Source organism: Peromyscus maniculatus, chromosome 11 (genome assembly GCF_049852395.1).
Source record: "Peromyscus maniculatus bairdii isolate BWxNUB_F1_BW_parent chromosome 11, HU_Pman_BW_mat_3.1, whole genome shotgun sequence".
Lineage (NCBI taxonomy): Eukaryota > Metazoa > Chordata > Mammalia > Rodentia > Cricetidae > Peromyscus > Peromyscus maniculatus.
In genome coordinates, this window is record NC_134862.1 from 49,542,102 (window position 1) to 49,562,462 (window position 20,361).

Here is a 20,361-nt window from a genome sequence, read left to right on the forward strand (position 1 = left end):
AACATTTCACCCTAACAAAAAAAAATATACATTCTTTTCAGCACCCCATGGAACTTTCTCTAAAATCGACCAGATACTTGGTCACAAAAAAATCTCAACAGATACAAAAAATTTGGAATAACCTCCTGTATTCTATCAGACCACCATGGCTTAAAGTTAGATTTCAACAACAACAAAAATTACATAAAGTCTACAATCTCATGCAAACAATAATGCTCCACTGAATCTCCAGTGAGTCAAGGAAGAAATAAAGAAAGAAATTAAAGACTTCCTAGAGTTCAATGAAAATGAAAGAACTAGATACCCAAACTTATGGGACACTATGAAAACAGTGCTAAGAGAAAAATCCATAGCACTAAATGCTCACAAAAAGAAGTTGGAGAAATCTCACACTAGTGACTTAACAGCACACCTAAAAGCCTTAGAACAAGAAGAGGCAAAGTCACCCAAGAGGAATAGATGCCAAGAAATAATCAAATTGAGGCCAGAAAATCAATAAGATAGAAACAAAGAGAACAATATAAAGAATCAATGAAACAAAGAGCTGGTTCTTTGAGAAAATCAACAAGATAGACAAACCCTTATCCAAACTAGCCAAAAGGCAGAGAGAGCATCCAAATTAATAAAATCAGAAATGAAAAAGGAGACATAACAACTAACAACAAGGAAATCCAGAGAATCATCAGATCATACTTCAAAAACCTGTACCCCACAAAACTGAAAAATCTGAAAGAAATGGACAATTTTCTGGACAGGTATCACATACCAAATTTAAATCAAGACCAGATAAAGAATTTAAATAGGCCAATAACCCCTAAGAAAATAGAAACAGTCATTAAAATCCACCCTCCCCCCAAAAAAAGCCGAGGACCAGATGGTTTCAGTGCTGAATTCTACCACAGTTTCAAATAAGAGCTAATACTCATACTCCTGAAATTGTTCCAAACAATTGAAACAGAAAGAACATTACCAAACTCCTTTTACGAGGCTATAGTTACTCTGATTCCCAAGCCACACAAAGACGCAACAAAGAAAGACAATTACAGACCAATCTCCCTCGTGAACATTGATGCAAAAATACTTAATAAAATATTGGCAAACCAAATCCAAGAACATAGCAAAAACATTATCCACCATGATCAAGTAGGCTTCATCCCAGAGATGCAAGGATGGTTAAACATATGAAGGTCTGTCAATATATAAACAAACTGGAAGAAAAAAAAAAAAAACACCACATGATCATTTCATTAAATACTGAAAAGGCCTGTGACAAAATCCAACACCCCTTCATGATTAAGATCTTGGAGACATCAGAAATACAGGAAACACACTTAAACATAATAAAGGCAACTTACAGCAAGCCAACAGCCAACATCAAATTAAATGGAAAGAAAGTCAAAACGATTTCACTAAAATCAGGAACAACACAAGGCTGTCTGCCTTCTCCATATTTATTCAATATAGTACTTTGTGGGGCATACATAAGCAACAAAGATAGTGCAGAGAGGAAGTTAGCTCAAGTTGTTTACACTGAGATAGGATACAAAGATCAGGAGATGATATAAGTGCATAAACAAGGAAATGAGTATAGGGTGACCTTTAAAATGATTGGTTGGTTCCTTCCACCCCCTTCTAGGGTTCCGAGGTTTTTTGCTATAAAAGAGGCTTACTGCCTAACAATAAATGAATTCTTGCTTGACTTGACTCCCCGCTGCATTTGATTGTCTCTGGGTAAGAAGAAGGCTGGGAAAGGGTGAATGGCGCACTTACCTTTCCTTGGTTCCAGGCCACCTCCCCTGAGGTGACCTAAGTTCCCAGGGGGGCAAGACCCCACAGTAATTGAAGTTCTAGCTATTGCAATAAGACAGCGAAAGGAGATCAAGGGGATACAAATTGGAAAGGAAGAAGTCAAACTTTCACTGTTTGCAGATAATATGATAGTCTACATAAGTGACACCCAAAAATTCTACCAGGGAATTCTTACGGCTGATAAACACCTTTAGTAATGTGGCAGGATACAAGATTAACTCAAAATAATCAGTAGCCTTCCTGTATACAAATGATAAACGAGCTAAGAAAAAAATCAGAGAAACATTAGCCTTTACAATAGCCACAAATAATATAAAATACTTTGGGGTAACTAACTAAGCAAGTGAAAGACCTGTATGACAAGAACTTTAAGTCTCTGAAGAAAGAAATCAAAGAAGAAATCAGAAAATGGAAAACTCTCCACGGGACTGGACTAGGCCCTTTGCATGGTGAGAAAGTTGTGAAGCTTGAGCTGCTTGGGAGGCCCCCTGGTGGCAGGATCAGAATCCATTGTTGGTGCATGAGTGGGCTTTGTGGAGCCCATTACTTATGATGGAACACCTCCTGCAGCCTTGAGGCAAGGGGAAGGGCTTGGACTTGCCTCTACCGGATGTGCCTCCATATGAGAGGCCTTGTGTTCTTGTGGGTGGGAGTGGGGGTGGGTTGAGAGGGGAAGGCTAGAGCGGTGAGAGGAGGGAAGAGGGAGATCTTTGATTGGTGTGTAAAATGAATGAAAAAATTTTCTTAATTAAAAAAGGGGGAAAGGGAGCCATCAGATAATAAATAAAAAACATGAAAACATTCATTTATTCAAACAAGCTAAATTAAAACTTATCTTTACAATAGTTTAATGCATGTGTGACATTGAAAATAAAACCAATACTCAATTTTAAAAACTTAATCTAACCACTTGCTGTAAAAAAAAAAAAAAGGCAGAAAAACACTTATATAAACCATTTGATCAGTGAATTGCTTTCTACTAATTAAAGTAACTATGTCTAGAGAGTGTCTGGGAGGTGACATATGGAATTCAGACAACTGAGTTATATGAGAATGTCTTTCTTCATGAAATCAAGTTGTCCTTTGGAGCTCACCAGAGAAATAGGTCAGGAATATTTAATATCCAGTATGATAACTGCTTATTTATAACTTGAATTTGAAGAGAAATATATGTGACTACATCATGGTAAGCTATTGTCACTTCATATTAAAATGATATATTGTTCATTGTATTAACATGTTTCTATGACGTTTCATTAAAATTTTCTTTTTTCATGTTCTTATTTATAAATAATTAGTGAATTATTATCAGAATAGTATTAATTTTTCCTAGAAGGATTATTCTACCTCAGAGAACCTCATCTAATATGTAAAAAGAATTCCAATGAATACTAAGAAAAGCACACAAATTTCCTCTTATTTCTCATTCTTTTTTTGTTGTTTTAAAAGAGAAAGTTTTCAAGAATATTCTCTAAATTTGCTAGATGGTTAAAAATAAATTTAAATATTTTTCATCCTGTGTTCTTCTTTGACAAATTTAAGAATTATTCATTTCATAGAACATTAATAAATTGAATTAGCTCACTGAGATTTCTTTTTAAAGGGTACCAAATAGAGGCAAAAGTAGGAATATCATTACCACAGTCCTCAGACTCTTAGCTAATCTTCATTCTTATGTGGGCACAGATTAATCTCTTTGTCTTTTTTTTTTTTTTTTTGGTGTTTTCGAGACAGGGTTTCTCTGTGTAGCTTTGCGCCTTTCCTGGAACTCACTTGGTAGCCCAGGCTGGCCTCGAACTCACAGAGATCCGCCTGGCTCTGCCTCCCGAGTGCTGGGATTAAAGGCGTGCGCCACCACCGCCCGGCCTCTTTGTCTTTTTTTATATGTGATTCCTGAAACATAACTAATATTCTATGAAGTGAATGACCAGCAGAGGTTTTCAGTACTTAAAGCAGCCCCATTTGAATTTTACATTTTTCCAGATGCAGGTTGTGGCCCCATCAGCAGTGATGGTTGGTCCATGACAATGTGTGGGCCCCGGCCCCCGACTGTGAGTGGCTGCCACCTTGCTTGCCGACCTTGACCAGAAGTTCTCCCTATTCAGATTCCCTGCCGATTTCCCTTCTCACCTAAAGATCACTAGAGAGATCACCAGAGGTTCTTTGTTCCTGTATCCTGCATTTGGTGTAAACAACTTAGATGCAAGAATGTAGAACATTGGGTAGCAAACTTTTGCCCTCCAAGGATCCTCCATTGTGCTGTAAGTCTGTATTTAAGGTTTCTTCCCTCTTTCAATAAACGGCATTTGGCATTAGGTATTCAGCCAGGGCGAATGACTTGCTGTCTCTTGTCTCTTATTTTCTAAACCGCAGCCCCTCACTCGGACATGGTGAACTGGTATTGGTAACACAGGCGTTACCGCAACAACAATGTTGATTCAGGCTACTTACAATATTGATTAATATATTTGCTAATTTTACAACTTTCCTAAAGAAATACTAGGGCAACTCATTCTTTTGATCCACCTCAGGAATTTCTTGTTATTACTGCTAAATTTCATCCTAATAGAGATTCAGTATGGCACAAATGTTCAATTTGAAGAATATGTCTTAATGAAGGTACTTGATCTTCATCCTTTGTATTCTTATAGTTTTGAATTTGTATTGTATTTTCTCCCAAACAGTAAAACATTTGATAAAAGAAATGAAGAGAGGATTGATCACTAGGGACCTAGGCATGTAAGGGATACTGGCCACTGAATGCCTGAAGTGAAGTATTTATGGACATGGACTCTTGATGCATGGCTTTTGCAAACTGAAAAGGACACACATGGACATAAACCTATGAAATATATGTGAAAACCAATATTTTCTCCTTTTAAGTTGATGGACTCAGATATTTAGTTTCAGTGAGCAGTAGGTGACCAACAGGGATGTTCTCTACTTAAGAATACTTTAGCCAAGATAATCAGTGTTAATACTCGGTTTAGAAAGCCTAAATTATGGATGAATGTGAAAATATTGGTGGGTGGTTCTTTCCAAGGGAAGGCTGTGATGGTTTTATTGACATAAAAATGCATTAAAGGACTGTAAAAATAATAAATATTTCACTTGATAAGTTACCACTATGCAGATAAAAACATACTGGCTACACTCTTTAAGCCTCTTGTCATCCTTCTACTTTGCTCTATTCAACTACCCAAATATCACATTTAAGACACATTTAGTCAGTTAGTCATGTGATATTGTGTGTGTGCACAAGTGCATGTGCATGCATGTGTGCATGCTATGTGCAAATGAGTGTTTTGGATTTTCCTGTGCGCATGAAAGGACAATGAGGAAAATCAGATGTTTTCCTCTGTCACTCTTGTTATTGCCTTGAGACAGTGTCTCTTACTGAACCAGAAGATTGTCCTTTCAGTAGAGCTGGCTGCCCAGTGAGTGTCTGGGTGTTTCCTTGTCTGCATCTGGTGATGAGATTATGAGAATCTGCAGCCATGTTCAGTTTTTTTTTTTTTTTTTTTTTTGAGTGCTGGGGTTTCAAATGTAGGTCCTCATGCTTACACAGGAAATCTATTCACCTGCTGAGCCATCTACTCAGTCCTCCTGTGATATGTTTTTAACCCTAAAGTTTATATATGTGGCTGTCAGTCATATTTTTGTGGCTAGCTGCATTTCCTTACATTATTCATTATATTAATATAACACATTTCATTTAAGTATACATTTTGACAACTATCTAACAGTACCATTCAATGGTACAACCCCATAGCTTCATATTTTATTATAATTACTAAATTATCAAAATGTCTTTAATTGTACATTTCTTTCCTCATATGTCAAACTTTTGAAAATTATTTTTCCATAGATCATTCATTTTTGTTTTCTATCCTATAAAAAGTTATCATAATTCAGTAAAAGTGTGTAACTTTTGTATTAAAAAGTTCAATAACTGAGAATACTTTTGGAATTTGAAGAGGAACTACAGAGGCAAGTTTCACCAACAGAATCCAAAAGATGGAAGGGAGAATCTCAGGCTCTTAGGACAGACTGAAAGAAATTGATACATCAGTCAAAGAACATGTGAAATATAAAAAATTCCTGACACAAAACATTGAGGGAAGCTAGGATACTATGAAAAGACAAAATCTAAGAATAACAGGAATAAAGGAAGGAGAAGGCACAGGTCAAAGGCACAGAAAATATTTTCAACAAAAAATCATAGAAGAAAAATTTCCAGACTTAAAGAAGCAGATGAATCTAAAAGCACAAGAAGCATACAGAAAACAAACAAGGTTAGACCAGTAAAAGAAAGTCCACTTTGCACATAATAATCCAAACCCTAGACATATGGAACAAGAGAGAATATTAAAATCTACAAGGGAGAAAGAACACATAACATTTTGTTGCCAGAGGGCTTCTCTCCAGGTTCCCCAAGCCCCGCAGTCCCACAATCCACGTATAAAATAATCACTCAGACGCTTATATCACTTATAAACTGTATGGCTGTGGCAGGCTTCTTGATAACTGTTCTTATATCTTAAATTAACCCATTTCTATAAATCTATACCTTGCCACGTGGCTGGTGGCTTACCAGAGTCTTCACATGCTGCTTGTCCTGGTGGTGGCTGCAGTGTCTCTCCCTCCTTCTTCCTGTTTCTCCAATTCTCCTCTCTCTTTGTCCCGCCTATACGTCCTGCCTGGTCACTGGCCATTAGTGTTTTATTTATATAGAACGATATCCACAGCAACATATGATGTCAGATTTGAATGGATTAACTCAACTCAGTGGAGACTCTAAAAGCCAAAGGGCTAGGACAGATGTGCTGCAGAATCGAAGACACAACAGATGCCATCCAGAATCCTATCCCCAGCAATGCTTTCAATCACCATGGAGGGAAAACACAAGACACTCCATGATAAAGCAAATTTAACTAATATCTATCTATCTATCTATCTATCTATCTATCTATCTATCTATCTATCTATCTATCTAAAAAATACCGTCCAACAGAAGGTTTAATAAGGAAAACTACATCCTAAAGAGGTGATTTGCAACCATGAAACCAGGAAATTTTCTGGACACAGTCCAGGAATAGATTCCTATGACAAGAATTCTCAGTGCATTACATATTACTGTTTACTGCTGTTTTTCAATTAAATGTGTAAATTATCCTTTATATGCCTCTATGGAAAAAAGTCAAAGTTGTCTGGATTCTGAATAAAGTTGGCTATTGCATGTTATTTTATTCTGCCTCACTTATCAGTTCAATTCTCCTAGTTTCCACTGCATCAAGCAAGATGACAGGGAATAAGTAATCTCAGCCCAGCAAAATTAGAAGAAGGAAAGCACACACACACACACACACACACAGAGAGAGAGAGAGAGAGAGAGAGAGAGAGAGAGAGAGAGAGAGAGAGAGAGAGAGAGAGAGCGAGAGCCAGTACCAACAAGAAGAACAACAAAAACACATAAGAGAAAATCAAAACCATTGGTCATTGTTATCTCTCAACATCCTTGGTCTCCCTTGCCCAATAAATGACTCATACTAACTAAATGGATGAGAAAACAGGATCCATACTTCTGCTGCAACCAAGAAACATACCTCAACATCAATGATAGACATTACCCCAGGGTCAGGGTAGGAAAAGATATTCTAAGCACATGGACCTCAGAAGCTAGCTTTTGTAGCCAGTTTAATATCTAAAAAAATAGACTTCCAACCAAAACTAATCATAAGAGATATGTAAGGATACTCCAAACCAATCAAAGGAAATACCAATCAAAATGTCACTTCAATTCTTAATGTTTATACTGCAAGCAAAAGGGCACTACAGTTTATAAAAGAAAATAATGCTACAGCTTAAATCATGTAATACACACACTGATAGCAGGAGACTTCAGAATTCCATTCTCAGCAATAGACAGGTCATCCAGACAAAACCTAAACAGAAAAATGCTAGAGCTAATAGATGTTATAAACCAAATGGATCTAATAGATACCTAAAAACATTTCAACTAAACTTAAATTAACATACATTTTTCTATGCAACTCAAGGAACATTCTCTAAAATTGACCACATATGTTGACACAAACCAAGTCTCAACAGATACATGAAAATTGAAATCAACCCCTACATCCTATCAAAACTACCATGGGTTAAAGCTGGATTTCAACAATAGAAACAACAGAAAACTTATAAACACATTGAAACTGAATAACTGCCCACTGAATAAAAAATGGGTCAGGACAGAAATTGAGAATGAATTTAATTACTTTCTAGAATACAAAGGAAATGGATACACAGCATTCCCAAACTTATGGGATATAATGAAAGTTCATAATACTTAGTAGCTACAATAAAAAACAAACAAACATACAAAAAAAAAACTCAGGAAAATATCATACTTGCCACTTAATAATACAACTGAAAACTCTAGATCAAAAAGAAAACAATCACAATAAAATATTATTTCTTGACCTATCTAGTCAAGAGTGAAATCAATGAAATAGAAACAAAGAGAACAATACAAAGCATCAATGAAACAAAGAACTGATTCTTTGAGAAAACCAAAAGATAGACAAAGCCTATACCAAATTAATTAAAAAGTAGCGAGAGAATATAGAATTAACAAAGTCAGAATTATAAAGGGGGACAGTGTGATAAACACAAAGGATCTAGATAAGCATAAGGACAAACTTTAAAAATCTATACTCCAACAAATTAGAAAATCTAAAAGATTTTGATACTAAAGTTAAATCAAGATCAGCTAAAAATTATAAATAGATGTATAACATGAAAGGAAATAGAAGCATTCATTAAAATCTCCAAACTAATAAATAAATAAATAAATAAATAAATAAATAAATAAATAAATAAAAGCCCAGAGTCAGACAGTTTAAGCACATAATTCCACCAGACTTTCAAAGAAGAGTTAATACCTATACTCCTCAAATTATTCTACAAAATAGAGGCATAAGGAACATTACCAAATTCATCTGATGAGGCCACAGTTACCCTGATATGCAAACCATACAGAAACTCAACAAAGAAAGAGAATTACAGACCAATTTCTCTTATTAAGGTAGGTGCAAAAATTTTCAATAAAATACTACCAAACTGAATCCAAGGACACATTAAAAAAATCATCCACCATGATCAAGTAGACTTTTTCGCAGAGAGACAGAGATGGTTCAACATATGTTAATCAATAACTATAATCTGCTATAGAAACAAACTGAAAGAAACCACATGACCATCTCTTTAAATGGAAAAGAGGTCTTTGACAAGATTCCAACATCTCTTCAACACCAAATCTCTCCTGGAGAGATAAGGAATAAAAGGGAAATAATTCAACATTATAAAGGCAATTTACAGCACACCTCTAGCCAGCATCAATTTAAATGGATCAGTAATTCTACTGAAATTAGGAACAAGCCAAGGCAATGTACTCTCCCTATACCTATTCAATATAGTACTTCAAGTATTAGACAGAGCAATAAAACAACCAGATGAAGGGGATTCAAATTGGAAAGGAAGAAGTGAAAGTAACTTCCTTTGCAGGTGGTTTCATAGTTTGCATAAGTTACCAAAAACTTCCAGTGGGGAACTCTTACAGCTGTTAAACACTTCCAGTAAAGAAGCTGGACACCAAATTAACTAAAAAAAAGTTAGAGTTTTCACTTTATACAAATGATAAATGGACACAGAGAGAAATTATCAAAAAATACCAATTACAATAGCTTCAAATAATACAAAATATCCTGGGATAACTAAGCAAAAAAGAAAAGACTTGTAGGATAAAACTTCAAGTCTTTGATTAAAAAAATTGAAAAAGATATCAAAACATGGGAAGATCTCCCATGCTCATGGATCAGTTGGTTTAACATCCTACCAAACTCAATTTACAGTTTGAAGGAAATCTCCATCGAAATTCCAACACCTATTTTTCACAGACCAGAAAGATTAATATGGTATATATTCACTTATATGTGGATCATAGTCACAAAGTTAATGATAATCAAGTTATAATCCACAGATCCACAGAGATTAGGCATAGAGGAAAGGATTTGGGGAGACACATGAATCTCCATGGGAGGGAAAATAGAATAGATTTTACTGGGGGACTTGGGGGCAGGGTCAACTGGAACTGGAGTATCAGGTGGGGAGTGGGAGGAAATGCAGGGATAGACAACAGGATTTGAGGGGCTTTTGAGGGATGGCACAGATATTTCATGTAGTTCAATCTTCCTAAAATATATGAAGCAATTCTATTGAAGTCTCCAAATAATGCTGGAGATGGAGTCTTATCTCTTGCCAGCAATGAAGCTTCTAGTCATGGAATTGGTTTATATCCAATTGTGTTACTGGACAAATGGGATCCCTAGAAAGTCCCTAACAACGCAAGCTGGTGCCAAGGCAATAGGTTCCTGTCCATTAATTGATGGCCAGGCCCCACTGGTGAAGGCGACACTCACATAAGTCATTGAACATGGAGATGACAAGCAGCTGGTGGCTACTTAAAACATTCATCCCTATGTTCTAGAGACTTTGGTAGAGGAAGTTACTCTGCGGGCCATCAAAAAAGAAACATATAAACTAACCCAGCCACAAAACCTTTGATTTACAATGCTGTACTGCCTATAAAATATGCCTGGGCAATAGTGACATGCCACTTTTAAGAGTAACCAAACAATGTCTGATTTGACTTAAAGCACATGGAACACATATACAATACTGCTTGGGGGATCAATTTATGCCTAATGATATTATGCTGTATTTGTAGATTAGTGTCTTATTCAGAAATCATCAGAGAAGCCTCCTCCTGTAGCAGATGTAAGCAATTAAAGATATATACAGCCAGACATTTTATACACAGAGATGGGAGGGGGGGATGGATAGAGGGAGAGACCTTGGAACACTCACCTCTAAATGGGATATCTCCACCAAATATATTCTTGTTAAACTCAGGATACCTCACAGAAGAGGAGGCAGAAAGAGTGTAAGAGCCAGAGGTGATGGAGGACACCAGAAGAACAAGGATCTCTAAATCACCTGAGTAAATCTCCTATGAACTCACAGAGACTGAAGCATCAAACACAGGCCCTGCACGGGTCTGTACCAGGTCCTTTGTGTGTATTTTATAGTTTTCAGTTTGGTGTTTTGGAGACTCCTAAGTATGTGAACAAGTGGTTCTCCGATTCTTGTGCCTTGACTTGGGCTCTTATTCTTCTCTTGCTTTGTCTTGTCCATATTCAATCTGATGATTTTTTGTGTATTTTATTATATTTTGTTGTTATCTCCTAGAATACTGCTCTATTTCTAATAAGAGATGAAAAGTTGTAGATTTGGAGGAGAGAAGAGGCGGGGAGGCACTGGAAGAAGTAGAGGCAGAGGAAATTTGTAATCAGGATATATTACTGATTTTCCATAAAGAGAAAAAAGAATCAGTTGCAAGATAGATAGATGATATACTGACAGAAAAGCAGACAGACAGAAGATAGGCAGACAGACAGACAGATGAGAAGACTGACAACAAAACATCATCAAATTGGCTGCAGGGAATAACCTGAAGAAATAGATGAGGCAAGCTCTTTTATTGCAGCCAGCTGGAATTCCAAAGGGCAAAGCAGTGTCCCACTGCATGAGGCTTCCAGGTAAAAAACAAAAATAACGGACAGGTAACATCATCATATTTGCTTGCAGAAACTGAAGAAGCATGTCTAAGGCAGCCAGCTGGACTTTCCCATCTGATTTCCCAGAAAGAGCAGAGAAAACAACTGAAAGAGTGGCCAAAGCAAGTTTATCTGGGGCTGGCCTGGGGCAATTGGAAACTCCAGCTTACTGTGTCAACTTTTCCAGTCCGTTTCTGCTGGAAGTTGTCTGCACCTCCTTTGATCATGTGATCACCATCTGTTGCTATTTGTTCTGCTACATATGAGCATAATCCAAGGGGATCTCAGAGGGGAAGTCCAGATACACTTTGTTCCATAAATTATTTTCTTTAGAGGATTAACACTGGACATCTTGAGGGACTGCAATAATGATTCCCTGTCTGTGAGTCTCTCTGTTATCTATTTGTCTATCTCTTACTTACTATTTATTCTTTGACTTTTCTTGCTGTATACTTTGTAAAGTCACTCATTCAAAAGGAAAAGTGTGACTATTGTAGGTCATTCTTCAGTCTGTACTGAATACCAGACACACAGTATTTACGATCAAATTTAATGAACTGACTAGGGTATATTTGAGGATGAATGTGTGTGTGTGTGTGTGTGTGTGTGTGTGTGTAAATATATATACATATATACATTTGTATATACAAGGATAATTACATGTATGTCTATAAATATACATACATGCATACAGTAACAATTAGTGGGGAAAAAAGGCTAAGACTGAGAGAACAAGGAGGGAATACGGGATGGTTTGGAAGGAAGAAGAGACAGGAGAGATGTAATTATTTAATAATCTCAAAAATTACGAAAGTACACAAAAAGGAAAGGAAACTTTTTTTTCTGTTTGGCAGGATGGATTTTTCTCTTTATGTAACTGCTTTCCCACAATTACAACTCAAAGTGAAATGTGGTCACACAATAAAATGAATTTAAATATCTGAAACAATGTTATAAAACTTTGAAAGGCTGGATTTTACAATAAATGTAAGGTGAGGACTGGAGAGTTACATGAATCACCCCTGATTATACATAAACATTAGCAAACAATAAATGGAGAAATAAAGACTCCCTGAAAACAAACAGGTCAACCACAATGAGTAAATTCCAGAATCCTGCACCCTGTTTAAATCATTATTTGTGATTCCGTGGGTGCAGTGGCTTCATGTGGTGGCTTTATGAGACACTGAGGGACAGCAGTAAAATCCCCTTTAGACTCAATGTCAATATAGAGGTGTTGGGATCTCCTACTCTCTGCACAAACATTGGAGAGATCAGAAAAGAGCAAAGGGTTAGCATTTTGATGGTTTACAACAAAAATAACAACGTTCTTCATCGTCTTATTAAAGACATTTCTATTTGATGAATGATAATTTAATAGACATGGAATTAGTTATGCATTTTAATGGCTATTAAGTTAAAATATCCAATCTGTGAAGATGAGATCAACCTCATAGAGACCCAGAGATGTTCAGAACCTGAGGGAACTTTGTCCTGGTCAGTGGCTTTGTTTAAATTAAGAAATTGAATTTCATTTTTAAAATTCATCTTATTGCATTATAAATTACCCATTTAAAAAATGAATTCTTTTTTTCTCTATAAATTATATTTCGAGGCTCTTCACACTTTGTGGTTTAGAGAATAGAGAAAATTTTTTTCATTCAGTTTTTTCTTATTAATTATCAGAAACTGTTTCCATAAATAGGTTCTATTTTACCATTCAAAATGTTTTCAATCTTCACTGAAAACATTTTATAGTTTATTTCTATATGTAATGTTTTATTAAGAATTTAAATGAATTCAAATTATTCTCATGTACATACAGCAGATTAATGCATTTGACTAGGGACTACAGGAATCAAATTGCTTTCCACTTACCTTCTTCACCTTTAGCAACAGAAAGACATAGGGTTAGAGCATTGGCTAAGAGCAACAGGATAGACCACCCCATCTTCTAAAACCCAAAGCTCTCCAGCAATGATGATGTTTCTGGGAATCTTGTCATTCACAATACTGTTTGTGACTTTGAATTTCAGTGTATTACCGGCAGCTAGTTTGGTAAATATCAAAGGTCACAGAAGGAGGGACAAAATAAACAATGTTCAATTTGTGTTTTCACATTAATACTCTAAGTTAATCATTTTACATTTATTAAACAATAAAATACCATTCCATTTTTTCATCAGTCTCTTAGTCAATCAAATTGGGTATTCAGAAAAGAATATGAAAGATTAAAATTATTTTTTAGCCTCTTATAGGCATCAGAGCTGGCTGGGTAGGACCATTGGTTGATTCTCTTCTTTGAAACTTGCATGTTGACTTCTGGTACCACGAATGCTAGTCCTCGGGGAGGAGGCTTTCAGGACAGTTCCCGCTCAGGGACCTTTGGGTCCTATGATGAAGTACATTGCATCTTCAGCAATACGGACTGATCTTCCACCTCTTGTGGACAATAGCAATAGTCTATAATATTTTGAATCCAGAAAGATAAGCCTGATAAAAAAATTGAGAAGAGTGTGTATCATTTGCCTATTATTGGTGTGTTTTTTAGATTTTAGTTTTTGGGGGGAACATTCTCATTCTAGAAGAAAAATTCTGTTTGCAATATATATTTACATTCATACATAGAAGACTTACATGAATTACAGTTTGTTTGGGGTGGTGGGGCATTAGGATGATTTCTTATGACTTTCCCATGCATCCTTACTGTTTTTCCAATTTCCCTCTTGTATTTATCTCCTGCTTTTCCTCAATTAAGACCCCTCCCTTTGCCCCAATTTACTTGTCAAAACATTTGTAGCCTGCTACTCACCTTTCCATTGCTCACCTATGTTGCTACTCTGGCTATGGTCTGTATTTACTTTTCTGGTTCCTGTAGTTGTTCTAGTATGTGGTCTCACCTATAGAGATTTAGAGGTAGGAGTCAACCATGAGAGAACACATGAAGTTTGTCTTTCTAGGTTACCTCACTCAAAATGATTTTTTTTTTCTAGTTCACAATTTACCTGAAAGTTGTTCTATAATATTTTGTTTGTGTTTTGACAAATAAACCTTGCCTAGAGATCAGAGAGCACAGCAGGCCACTAGTTAACCACAGAGGCCAGGCAATTGTGGCACATACCTTAAATCCCAGCACTTGAGGGCAGGAAGCAGGAATATCAGGAGTTCAAGGCTACACTGGCCTACAGGAGATTGAATCAGTCTAAAGCAGAAACAGAGCTGGGTGGTGATGGTACCCACCTTCATCTCAGCATTGGGTGGGGGATGGAAACAGGAATATAAGGTGGGTGGAGACAGGATCTTGGTGCCCATTCGGCCTGAGGATTTAATAGAGGCAGTATCTTGCCCATTCTGTCTGAGGATTCATGGATACACAAGGCCCCATTCAGTCTGAGATTTCATAGAGGCAAGAAGTCTTGAGGTGGCTGGCTGCTCTGCTTCTCAACCTAATATCTGACTCAGGGTATTTATTGTTAAGACTAATTTTTAGGATCACACTTCAGAAAGTTTTATGATTTCACTTTTATTTACAACTAAATGATATTACATGGTATATGTATCAGGCATTTTCATGAGCCATTCCTCAGTTGAAGGACATTTAGGTTGATTCCATTCACTGACTATTGCAAATAGAGTAGCAATAAACATGGCTGAGCAAAAATATGTGAGTTAGAATGTCAAGTGATTTTGGCATATGCCAAGCATTATTCTGCTACATCATGAAGTAGATTTGTTTTAAACATATTGGGAATTCTCCACATTGATTTTCATTGTGGCTGAACCAGTTTGCCAAATTGGTAAAAGTGAAGGAGGTTGCCCTTTTCTCACAGCCCTCCAGTATTTGATTTCCAATTGTTGTTGTTGTTACTGTGGTTGTTAATCTTCCCTGTTCTGATGGAGTGAGATGAAATTTCCAAGTCCTTTTGATTTACATTTCCCTAACTGCTAGCACTCAAGATCCTTGTTTGATAATTTTTTTAGCCACTGTTTTTCTTTTATTTATTTTTCTCTCCTACAATATATCCCAACAGCAGCCTCCTCCCCTTCTGCTCCTCCCAGTTCTCCCTGCACCTCCCCTTTCCCCCTTAGGCTGCAACATTTCTGGGATGATTGTGTCCTTTGTTACATAAAATGTGGTATACAAAAGCTTTTTAGCTTCAGTAGATCTCAATGCCTGTGTTAATGGAGTCCTCTCTAGATCTTAGGAACATATTGTGCTGTGGGTTGCCTCGTAGACTATTAACAAGTGTGAACACTGGGTGTCTGTGGGAGAACATGTTTCTGAGTATTGGGCATTGACATGTAGGAATGGTGATGGACTGAGGGGGATGACATGAAAGCGTCCACTAAAGGAATAAAGCTGGTTCTGCCATGAGGTTCAGTGGATGCCCCAGGGAGTGGAGTCAGAAAGGGAGGACAGGTCCCTGCAAGTGCTCTACAGGGCTGGGGAAGAAACTCTGGATCACTTTTCTACACCCAAAGGTTGGTCTGCATGTATTGATAGAAGATTTGAGACTGTTGAGACTGTTAATATTGTGTTAGTAAGCAGTGTTACTGATTCCTGTTTTTTTTTTAGGGGAGGGAGGGGATGACTGGGTAAGTGTGGGTGGGTGGTGGTGATGTGAATACCCCTTTCTTTTGATTTACTGTTCTGGGAATATTTGTCCCATGTAGAGAATATTTCACTTAGATCAGTCCCAGAGACAGTGGAATTCAACACTATCTCTTTCACACTGTTTCTCTAGCAGAGCAGATGACTGGGACAGTCTCAGCAGGCTCCATTGATGAAGGTGCCAATAACCTTATTATAAATGCTGATAACCAAGCAATGGGAAGGGCTGTCTCTTAGGTCATGTAGCTAAGTTCCTGAAATCTCCACCACAGCTTTGCTCCAAGGAAGACAACTATGAAGCATTATGTGGTAATACATTGGAAAATCTAGAACAAATAATCAATTCTGAACACAGAACCACAGGGTCCAATGAAGTATGAATGAAGAAGTAAGACTAAAGGATATTTCTAGGATCAATTGAATCAGTGTACAATTCTGCTAAATTTTCAAAGGACAAATAACACATCCTCTCAAACTACCCAAAATACCTTCAGATAGGAAATTTAGAGACTGCCACTTACAATTACATGCAGGCACCAATTCCAGAATATGGCTATAATTTGTTGTTAGTTATTTTCACTGGTTGTAACTTTGATCTACTTGGAAAATAAAACCCAAGGTATATTGTTATTTTGTGCAGCTCATCATGCTGCTTGAAGATTTTATACTTGTGCAGAGTTTCTTGAAGAGTATTTGCAACTGGGAATGGGGACTTGTGTCTCTGATCCCAGCATTCTGAAGGCTTGGAAAGAAAGATCTTTGAGTTCAAGGCCAAGCATGGCTATGTAATTGAGCTCAGGTCAGCCTGGGTTACAAGTAAGACACCACCTTAAGGATGAGAATCAGATTATTGTGAGACATGGTTTTCAGGTCCACCTAAACCTTAAATCGAAAATGATATGTATGATCAGTGTCCTGTTAAGACACTCACATTCATTTTCTAAAGTATGTGATTTACAAATGTGTTAGAAATGCTGGAAAACCTGTACACATATAGGGATTAATTTAAAGGAGAAAAATTTGTTACAATTTTACAACCCTGCTTTAGGACTTGAAAAATCTATAAGTTAAAGATCACATGTTTAACTCATTTTAAACTTTAAATTTTCTCTTTAAAAATTTTTTATATTCCCTTTTTTCATGGTTTTTCATCCAGTAAATGGCTATGACTTTAACAGAAGTAGTCTGTCTTCAGCGTGTACTGATGTAATATGTTTAACATATTTACATATTAACTCCAGGTAATTACATAGACATGTATACCAGATTTGCCCCCTCTATTTAGATTCAACTGGAACCAAAAAAAAAAAATTGTTAACAGTAAAAGCAAGTATGTATTACTATTTTTAACTCTTGACAGTAAATTGGTTTTAAACAACTCAGAATATAGCATGATATTAGAGGACAGTAATTTATTACCTGTAGGATTACATTTGGGAGCCTTCCTTGAAACAATGTGTACAATATCATCTTGCAGTTGTGTTTTTCCTGAACATGAAGAAAGACCATTTTCATAAGAGGAAAGAAGGGCACTCCTTAGGAACAAAAAGTGATTAATCCATAATATAAGGAGAATTTTATAGGATTAAATTACATTTTATAATAGTTTGGAAGAATAACAAAACAAATCAGCAACACAAATAAACTTCAAAAGAATCGAGACTACACTATCATAGATAATATAATTTTTTTACGTGAGTATGTGGTGTCCATGTAGGTGAGATGGCAGTGCTTGTGTGTGTGTGTGTGTGTGTGTGTGTGTGTGTGTATGTATATATATATATATATATATATATATATATATATATATATATATAGTCATAGATTAAAAATAGCTTAAAAACAAAAGTGTTGTGGGATGTTCTGTATGTTAAATGTGTTGCTGTGATAATAAATAAAATACAGATTGGCCAGTAGCCAGGAAGGAAGTATAGGCAGGACAAGGAGAGAGGAGAATTCCGTGAAGTAGAAAGTTGAGGCCACCATGAAAAGTGACATATAAGGTACCGGTAAGCCACGAGCCACGTGACAACTTATAGATTAATAGAAATGGGTTAATTTAAGATATAACAGTTAGCAAGAAGCCTGTCACGGCCATAAAGTTTGTAAGAAATATAAGTCTCTGTGTCTTTACTTGGTTGGGTTTGAGCAGCTGTGGGACTGGTGGGTGAGAGAGATTTGTCCTGACCATGGGCCAGGCAGGAAAACTCTAGCTACACAAAAGTCAAGTCTTTAAATAAAAATAAAGTAATATAAAAAAGCCACAAAGATAAAAAAATATACACAGGAAGTCTAGATTCTGTATATTATTATGTTATCTTTAGCTTTCTAAACTGTTTAATTGTATTTTCTATGTTTATATGTGTAGATAACACAGACACATCTAGCTATCCACACTGTGCTAGGGGTTTTTACTGATAGACATAATGTGCGTTGATGGCTAAGCACTCCCTTCTCATCCTACCATTACCTACTGTGCGGTCAGATTTCAAGGCTTACACCTTAAGATAATATAAATGTATACGTTGTGTGCAGGGGTCACACTTTAAGATACTGTCTAAAAGATTTTATAATCCAATGTATCTTAGCAGCTGTTGTTCCTTCATTAGCAATCATGAAATATATATAATTGTTCTATACTTCTATGGAAATGTTTAAATTTCTGTATGAATGTATGACTAAACTTATTTATATTTAGTCTATAAGAAATTTGAATAGTAGATTAATATAGGTGTTTTATCTCTCTCCTCCTTGGTTTTTAATCCTTTATTTGGCTTGCTAAATACTTAGCAAGCTCGCTTATTCAAAAGGAAAAAGTATGATAATTATAGATCATTATCCAGATTATACAAAATGACAGAGTACACAATATGTTAAATTGAAATCAAACATTTTCTGTAGTGTAGCAGGACACATTTTTCTCTCATTAGATGACTGTTGTCCTGAAATTACAACTCAAAGTGAACTGTGGCAGGAAAATAAAATTATATAATGAAAGCTATATAAGCAAACATTAGCAAAGATTAAAATAACCAAATGAAAACTTCCTGGAAACAGTGTGATGTACAATGATTAAATTACATCATCCAGAGCTTGTTAACAACATCGTTTGCCATTCCTTGGAAATAGTGTCTTTATGAAAATTGTTATAACAATGTATGTATTTAAATATACAGTGTTACTATAGTGGTTACAGAATCCCTTTTTACTTCTACATTTATTGAAGAAATACAAAAAGAACAAATTGTTGGTATTTTGCTGGTTTATTTTAAAAAAGTAGTGATATTCTCCACTGTTATATTAAAACTATTCCATTTGATGAAACATAGTATTATTGAAATGGATAAACCACACATTTCAATTGCTATAAAGTTAAAACTTATCCAATTTGTGATAGTGAATTCCCAGAAAAGATGGTGTAATCTGCCAATAGCGAGAAACAATCAATAGTCCTGTGTAGCTAGAATGCCTGTGAGCCAGGCATTGATCAGCATGATAAGGTATTTCTAAAGTGCAATAGTGGCAGACACTCATCTATTGATGGTAACAAACAACTGCCTACTTGGTCTGAAAGGCTCATCCAATAGAAGGAAAATCATGCAGGTAACTGGAAATGTAGACTACTACTTAGAGTAAGAGAGGACATGGTTCTTAGAAGATAACTGTACACATCCAGCATAAATCCTAAACTCATTCTAAAACTTACCCTTACAACCAGAGATAAGATATAGACATATGATGTTTCACCATCAAAGAAGCATGTTTCACTCATCAAAGAAGCTTCCATTTGCAGTTAAAAAGAGACCATTACAGGAAAATCACAACTTACAATAATGTAGAGATTAATGGATAAGTGGGAGCTAAGGCCAATAGATACATCGTTAATACAACTTCTACACCTAAGGCTCATGGAACATCACAGATGAGGAGAATGAAAGATTATAAGCCCCAGAAGATCAGAAAGTCTGTTGTCAGATATATCCTATAAATGACAAGAAAGCTACATAGATGATATCTCAACAATGTGACTACCTAAACAAAATCTCAACAATGATAGTAGCAGTAGATAAAGAAAGGGGAAATCTAAAAAGTGGGTCACACCAGACAGAACACTCCAGGCAACTGAAGACTACTGAGAGCTTCTCTTGGGGATGAACCATTTAAATGATTTTCCAAGCAAAGTGGTAAGCTCCAAAATCATATACACTCAAGCTACACTAAATGAACGTAGCAGGTTTGCATATACAGTATGTAACAACACTT

General features: G+C 36.2%; 1 protein-coding gene across 9 annotated transcripts in view; it reads right to left on the reverse strand.

Moving 5' to 3' along the window:
* The window catches only part of LOC121821279 (complement factor H-like), a 64,460-nt gene extending 50,934 nt beyond the window's left edge, over window positions 1-13,526 (reverse strand). The window contains exons 1-2 of one of the 9 annotated variants that reach the window (XM_076547563.1): window positions 13,365-13,523; window positions 6,404-6,635 (exon numbers count right to left, since the gene is read on the reverse strand). In XM_076547563.1, the coding sequence (XP_076403678.1) occupies window positions 6,404-6,563 (160 nt within the window). In that variant the 5' untranslated portion in view covers window positions 6,564-6,635; window positions 13,365-13,523. Of the gene's footprint in view, window positions 1-6,403; window positions 6,636-7,693; window positions 7,750-13,364 lie in introns of those variants that run through there. The other 8 variants (XM_076547565.1, XM_076547564.1, XM_076547562.1 and 5 more) reach the window with 8 other exon arrangements.
* Window positions 13,527-20,361: the final 6,835 nt, after the last annotated feature.